The sequence below is a fragment of the Corapipo altera genome, unplaced genomic scaffold (assembly GCF_003945725.1).
Source record: "Corapipo altera isolate COAL_440 unplaced genomic scaffold, ASM394572v1 326, whole genome shotgun sequence".
NCBI classification, from domain to species: Eukaryota; Metazoa; Chordata; class Aves; order Passeriformes; family Pipridae; genus Corapipo; species Corapipo altera.
In genome coordinates, this window is record NW_020884945.1 from 298624 (window position 1) to 305973 (window position 7350).

General features: G+C 58.6%; 1 protein-coding gene across 1 annotated transcript in view; it reads right to left on the bottom strand.

Annotated features, from left to right (window-relative positions):
* Positions 1 to 448: 448 nt before the first annotated feature.
* The window catches only part of FAAH2 (fatty acid amide hydrolase 2), a 16039-nt gene continuing 9137 nt past the window's right edge, over positions 449 to 7350 (bottom strand). The window contains exons 3-12 of the mRNA XM_027662292.1: positions 7255 to 7337; positions 6891 to 7024; positions 6401 to 6610; positions 5902 to 6021; positions 5294 to 5429; positions 4382 to 4499; positions 3932 to 4051; positions 2892 to 3003; positions 2070 to 2264; positions 449 to 1456 (exon numbers count right to left, since the gene is read on the bottom strand). Of these exons, the coding sequence (XP_027518093.1) occupies positions 1281 to 1456; positions 2070 to 2264; positions 2892 to 3003; positions 3932 to 4051; positions 4382 to 4499; positions 5294 to 5429; positions 5902 to 6021; positions 6401 to 6610; positions 6891 to 7024; positions 7255 to 7337 (1404 nt within the window). The 3' untranslated portion in view covers positions 449 to 1280. The remainder of the gene's footprint in view (positions 1457 to 2069; positions 2265 to 2891; positions 3004 to 3931; positions 4052 to 4381; positions 4500 to 5293; positions 5430 to 5901; positions 6022 to 6400; positions 6611 to 6890; positions 7025 to 7254; positions 7338 to 7350) is intronic.

Sequence of the window (7350 nt, forward strand, 5' to 3'; positions counted from 1 at the left end):
CTGCAGTCTGGACACACAGGGCTGAGACTACAGCTCTGCCCTAGAGACCCCAAGGGACCTGCATGTGGTTGTGCATCACCCCACGAGCCCCAGGCCTTTGGCAGCCCACTGGGACAGAAAGCAGCCAGACTTGAGCTTCCCAAGGGCTGTTGCAACCATTAAAGGACTAATGGAGCCATGGATGGCAGCATGTGGAGCTTGCTGGCACTCTTCAGTGCTGCCAGGGGCTGAGCAGTCACCATCAGCTAGGGCATTCCAAAACAAGAGGCCCACAGTGTCCGAGTGCCACACCTGGGGTCAATGCCAGCACCTCCACTACTGTGCCTGCACTGCTCCAACAGCCAGCAGCACTGGGCAGATCCCACACATCCCGAGCAGAGATGGGGCCAGTGCCCAGTGGGAGCTGGCACGGTGACAGCCATCAGGAACAAGGACACATGGCCACAGCAGACTGGACAGACTCTTTAATACCACGCTCACTGAGAACACCTTGTGCTTGCTGTCCACCCAGACAGCTCCCCACATCGCTGCCCATGTCCACTCCTGGGGCACAGGCCAGGCAGCTTGGCAGGGCAGGTGGCAGGAGTGATCCCTCCCAGACAGAAGGGGAAGAAACAGGCAGGAGATACTTTATCCAGTGCTACAAATGCTCTCAGAGCAACAGCTCCTTCCGGAACTGCACACATGGCAGAGCCCAGCACCCCTTACCCCACAAAGCACTTCTGGTGAGGCAGGAGTAGGGCTCAGTCCAGCCCCCTCAGCCCCTCTCCCTTTTTGGTCAGAGGGCAGTGGGAATGCTGCAGCAGACCAGGGGGGCTGTGGGGGCTGCCAAGCCTGGGTGCAGCAGGCACAGTCCAGTCTTGTGGGCAGGGTCAGGCCAAGGAGGACCCTCATTTGCCCAGGGGGGCCCCAACAGGGGATGAGTGGCTGCCCCCCAGCAGTCTGGTAGCATCTCCTCTGCCAAGATCACACTCAGCATCTTCAAAAGCAGCAAGGGTTACAGCGCTGGCCATCTCCATGGCCAGGAAAAGGTGGATGCCCACTGCAGGCAGGACCTCCTCAGCCTGCAGCACTGGGGCTCCTGAGGGGCTCAGGGAGGGCAGGTCTCTCCCTGACAGAAGGTGCTGCAGGGATGAAGAATCCAACAGCAACAGCCCGGCTGCCCCATGGCCGGAGGCACCGCCAGCTGCTCCCAGGAGGGCGCAGTGGGATGCAAAGGGAACATCAGCACCTGCCACCGCCTCGCTGGGCACCACCCTCTCTGTTCCTGCCTCCCAAGGCTAAACTTTCCCTGGCAAAACCCATCCTCCAAAGGCCTTCTCCAGGTACTGGGCCACCGCCAGTGTCAGGTGGTCGTTGTAGGCAGCTGCCACCAGCTGGATGCCCAGTGGGAGCCCCTCACTGCCCAGCCCCAGTGGGCACTGTGTCACCGGCAGGCCCAGGACATTGAAGATGGCTGGAAGAGAAAAGGATGGATCAGAGTGAGCACAGTGACCAGGATACACCACTGCCTGGCTCTCCCACCCCGGGCACGTCGTGTTTCTCCTGGGAGCTGGTGCTTGACACAGTGGTGCTGTGACATGGTGACAAGGGATATCACTGGCCAGAGGTTCCCAGTGTACACATCATATCTGCAAATAGCACCTATGAGGGATGGCATGCCAAGATCTGGTTTGGGACACTACTCCTCCATCCCTCCAAAGCCAGGCAGCACTGACACCAGCACTAGCACCAAGGTGCTCGGGCCATAGGGAAGCCATGCAAGGAGCCCCAGACTGTACCCCAAGATATGCTGGCTCTCAGGTTCCTGCTAAACCACAGCAGTAGCTGGAACACCTCTGGGCACACTGGCCCCTGAGATTAGACACATCACTCAGACCTGCCCCGCTGTGGACAGCAGGTGAAAGATGCCCCATGGCACAAAGTGTGACAACTCTTGTTGTGGAGCAGCCAGACCCCTCTCTGTGCTGCACAGCCCACCATCAGCAATGGGAACATTTTGGGTACAACACCCTGGCTGCCAGCCTGGGCAGCCCTACCTGCACCCCACAAGAGCCAGAGCTGCTCACCTGTGTAGGCAAAGTTGAAGGGCATGCAGATGGGGGAGTGGTGCTTGGGGGCGATGGTGGGGTGTGAGGGGTAGAGGAGCACCCCGTCCTGCCCCAGCAGCGCCTCCATCTCCTCCTGCAGGCTCTTCCCCATGCTCACCAGCTTGGCATTCCCACTGTGGTTGAGCTTCATCAGCTTCTCCGTCAGCCCCAGGGCTGCAGGGAAAGGGTACAAATAGGGACATAGAGCGAGAAAACTGGGCTATGTGGGGCACAAAGCACATTGCCTGGCCACACCCAGCATCCCCCAGTCCTAGTGCACCCCCCAAGTCCCCCTGCCCACCAGTACCCACAGCAGATTGCCCCTGGCATGACTCTGTGGGCAGCATCCCCCCAGATCTGCCAAGGGACAAGCTTTCAGCCTGCCCCTCATTTCCAGCTTTCCAGGTGCTGGGGTTGAGCACAGCTGGCAGAGCCACCTCAGCACTCATTAGACAACAGCCCAACTGCACTGATTAGGGTTCTCTGGTACCTGCTGCTATGAAATCAGATCAGTGCAGACCCTGACTGGCTCCCTCTAAACTCCCCAGCAGTTCTGACAGGGCTCACAGCAGGAGTTCATCATCCTCACCTAGGATACCCACTCCCATGCATCAAAGATCCAGCCAACTCTCCCTCAAGCTTGAATGTGACTCAAAGACACTGAGTGTCATTACAAAACCAGGCTGAAGCTGCTCAGCACAAACCCCAAGTCCCTTTGCTAGGCACTGGGACTACCTGTATATAACAACTCCTCTGCCCCACCACTGCCTCTGCACTTCCCAGGGCTCCCCCCAGCCTCACCAATAGCTGGGAAGGTGTGAGAAGACATCCCCACGAGCCACTTCATCAGCTCCCACAGCGGCCACACCGGCTTCCCGTGGTCCCCCAGCAGGTCTGTGAATCGCTGTGCCTCCTGTAACACACCCACTCCCCCCGTCAGCACTGCCAGCACACAGCAGGGAGGCACAGGCTGCAAGGGACAGTGGAATTCCAGCTGTCCTGTTATCCTGATGTGAGCCCTTCCCATTTTCACACAGGAGATGCCTGTGAGTGCTCATTTCACACATCAGGAGTGCTCTGCAGCTCTAGCACTGATCCAGGGTGGCAGCAGGAGCAGCTCTCCCTGCCAGAGGCAGGAAGAAAGAGGGAGAGCCTCCCACAGCAGCACCTTCCAGCACCCAACGGGCATGATGCAAGGGATGATGTCCAGATAATGTTCAGGCATTTACTCTTATGGTATGGCCATGGGACCAGGAAGGAGGCAGAGGAGCCAGATGTGCCCTCCTTAGTGCATGGGGCTGTGTTGTTTCCCACCACTCCCCACATGCCAGGAATGCACAAGGTACGACACTCCTGAGAGGATTTTTCTCTGTAAAATACCTCCCTGCATGCACAGAGCATAGCACAGTGGCTGCAATTCAAGGGAAATATAACACAGGCAGGCCTGCTGCTGGAAAACTGCTAATGCCCTGCTTGTCCTGGCATCCTAAAAGCTGTTAATCTCAGCCTGCAACAGAGCACAGAGCCAAGAGTGAGGCAGGATGCTCCCTGCTGGGCTGACTTACCAACCTGCATGAAGGTCAATGTGTCAAAACGACCTTCCCCTCCCTCCACCACATTGCTCCTCTGCTGGGAGCCACGGCCTCATCCCATGGGAGAGCAAGGGAGAAGGGGCTGTGTGTCTTTGGAAAGAGATGAAGGGAGGACTGAGGGGACAAATGGAGCAGGGAAAGCCCTCAGGCAGGTCTGGAAAACCTACAACTCTCCACTGCTGGCCCCAGGCAGCTGATTCTTCCCTGCTGCCACCAAATTTGTGCCTTTGCCAGCTCGGTCTGACGCACCTCTCCATTGCTGTCCTTGGACGACATCATGGCTGACCAGATCTGGAAAGAATACTTCATCTTGTGGATTGACACATGCTGAACTCGGACCCCCAGGTCACTTTCGATGTGCTCCACCACCTGAAGGGACGAGTAGGAAGGGTTTGTTTCCATAAAGTTGTGAGGTGCTGCCATCAGCCCATGGAAAGTACAGAGAAGAGGGCAAGGGCATCTGCTCACAAGATCTTCTCCTTGCTTCTTCTTTAGCATAGAAGAAAAAGTTCTACTTTTTAACCCCTGGAAGCACAGGACTGGAACAGAAAGCTGCCTCCCCAGCCCTCCATCCTGCCAGTCCCCACAGGAGCCACACACAGAGCAGCTCCCTCCCCTCCCCAGGGCTCCTCCGACTGGTATCCCCAGGTTCTATCTTCAGGCTCACCCCAGCGAGAACCAACCTCTGCTCCTTCCTACCTTCTTTTGGGCCTGCAAGATCTCCTTGTCCACAGGTGACACAAAAACGGACCCGCCGTCGTGATCCATGCAGTGGAATTTGATTTTCTCCAGTGACACTTTCTCATTCAGTTTCAGCCTGGGAAAGGGGCTTTGTCACAAACCCATCCCCGGCTCCTCCCCAGCTGCCAGAACTGCTCACACACATGTTAATGTGTCCTCAGGAGACACTGCTCTGCCTCCCAGGGTGGCAAGGTCAGACCCTGAGGACACACAGACACCTGCTGCCCACAGTCTACCCAGCTGCTCTCCCGCCCCGTCAGTCCCAGCAAGTTCCCGTTGGGAAAATTCTTATCTCTCCAGAAGAACCTTGTGATTACAAACCCCGTCCATGGCCAAGGCTGGGACTGCACAAGAGCCAGGGAAAAACAGAAGTGGTAATGGAGACAACAGCCGCTCACAGGCTGTGGCACAGAGGAGGGCTGCCCTGTCTGCCCCATCTCTGCTTTGCTCATCACTGGCACCTGCCACATAGCAGGCTCTTGGTTACACAGACCTATGCAGGAACCAAACTGGCTGTGGTGTGGGATGGAAAACTCATCATTCAGCAACAGGAAAAAGGCCCTGTAACACTCAGGAGCAAGGCCAGTCCCGGGAGGGGAGGGCCATGTGGGACAGCACTGAGAACCAGCTTGCAAGTAAAGAGGGAACCAACAGTCTGCTCCTGGCTGCCTGTTCCCCAGAGCACGTGGGTGGTGGGAAGGACAGTCTCAGCTGCGAAGGTCCCGTTGAAGCCAGCGGCAGAGGAAGGAAATCAGTAACAAACAAACTGGGTGGGGTGCAGATCTGTCTCGTACAAAGGACTGACCCACTGTGCAGACCAGAGAGCTGCTGACTCCAGCTCAGCAGCCAGGAGCAGTGGGAGCAACTCACTTGCTGACCCCGGGCCCGGCCATGACCCTCAGCACAGGCTCCAGGTCCTCGGCATAGCGGCACATGGGTCCCGTGCACAGGAAGCTGGTCCGCACCCCGTGAGCGTTTGGGAACTGGCCGTCGTTGGGCACCACCCCTGCGAGCAGAGAGACCTTGGGTACCACCTTGAGCATCACCTCCAAGCAAGGGCAGCCCTGCTGGGGGGCTCTGGGCACAGGGCGACGTGGTTCCCCAGGGACTGCACACCTCACAAGGGCTGATGGCAAGGTGCACGGCGGGGGGGAAGGGAGGAAAAGCACCCAGCCAGCACACTGAGAGCCAGAAAAACATCCCAACCTTGAGAAAACATCCCACGCTGAGGATGCAATGCCTGGGTAAAACCCCTCCCTGTCTCCCACGCTCCTGGCATTCTGCCACCAAAGGCTTCCCACTGCAAAGCCCGGCTGTGCTCCCGCAGGGGGCTCGTCCCATGCAAGGAGTTACCTGAGCCCTTACAGCAATCCCACCAGAGACCAGCACAGGGGTGTCCCAGACCAGTTCATCCCACAGCCCCCATTCCACCTCATGGTATTTCTGCTGGGGAGGAGGAGACCCCCACACCCCCTTACCTGTTGTGGGTTTATGGCCGAAGACTCCGTTGAAGAAGGCGGGCATCCGGATGCTGCCACCGATGTCAGAGCCCACGCCTATGACTGAGCAGGCAGCTGCCAGGACACCACCCTCCCCACCTGCACAGGAGACAACATGGCAAACCCCCCCAGGTTTATGGTGCAAGTCATCCAGCAAAAGCAGGAGCATCTCACAGTGACCCAGAGGGGCAGGGGCCATGCCTGCTTTAGCAGTGGCTGGGGGTCAGCTGGGGAATTTTGGCCAAAGGGATATTCCTGCCAAAGTAAGACAGAGCGAGCTGGAGCAATGCCAGGTGAAACACTCACAAGAGGCAAAGCAGCTGGACCCCCAGCAGCCCAACAGCAGTGCCAAGGGAAGAGGCCTGTGAGCTCTGCAGGAGCCCAGGGACGCATTAAAGCCACGTGCAGAGATTTGCAACCCTTCCCTGGCTGCATTTTAAACCCGCCGGTCGTGCCGTGCCAAGATGCCAGGGCTCACCTGAGCTGCCACCCACGATCCTCTGCAGGTCGTAGGGGTTGTTGGTCCGCCCGTAGACCCTGTTGCTGGACTCGTACCACATGCAGAGCTCACTGCAGTTGGTGACACCCAGTGGGATGGCACCCGCCTGCTTCAGCCGCGACACCACGGTGGCATCCGAGGTGGCGATCACGTTGCGGCGGTTGACCAAGCCAGAGGTGTTGGGCATCCCTGCGGTGCCAAGGTTGACAGGAAGGTGTCAAGGCCAGTGCACAGACACCACCCAGGGCTGCAGGAAGGAGGTTTCCAGCAAGGGCTGCTCCTCTGAGGCACCATAAGCTCTGCAGCACCTGTGTGCTACTAGTGAACACGGACACAGAAGCCCAGGCAGAGCTTGGTGCAGACCAAGGAAAGGGAAAGTGCTTCCCTCCAAGCACCTGCCACAGCCACCCATCACCCGGGGGTGGTGAGTCACAACCTGTGAAGCAGAGAGGAACAAAGGCAAACCCACCGTGGAGAGAAAAGGCCTCCTTGACAGTGATGGGAACTCCCAACAAGGGGAACTTCTCCTCCAGATAGTCATCGCCAGGGCCTTCCGAAAGCAGCTTATCGACCTGCTGGGCTTCCTGCAGGGCCTCCTCAAACCTGCAACGAGGCAGCGGGCGATGTTCTGGCACTGGACCGGCGAGCAGCAGGGTCCCCGCGGGGCGGGCAGACCCCAACTGCAGCAAGAGCTTGTGACGGGAGGTGAGACCCCCCGGTCTGTGCTGGAGCCGAGAGCACCGTCCCGGCTGAGCCCTCGGTGCGGAGCATCGCCCCGGCCCGAAGGAAGGGGGCAAGCGGCGAGCCCAGCACCCCCTCAGCCCTCCGCTCACCTGTCCTTGACGACCGCGTTGATCAGGGGGTTCACCTCCTTGATCCTCTCCACGTACGCCTCCACCACCTCGATGCAGGTCACCTGGGCGGGAACC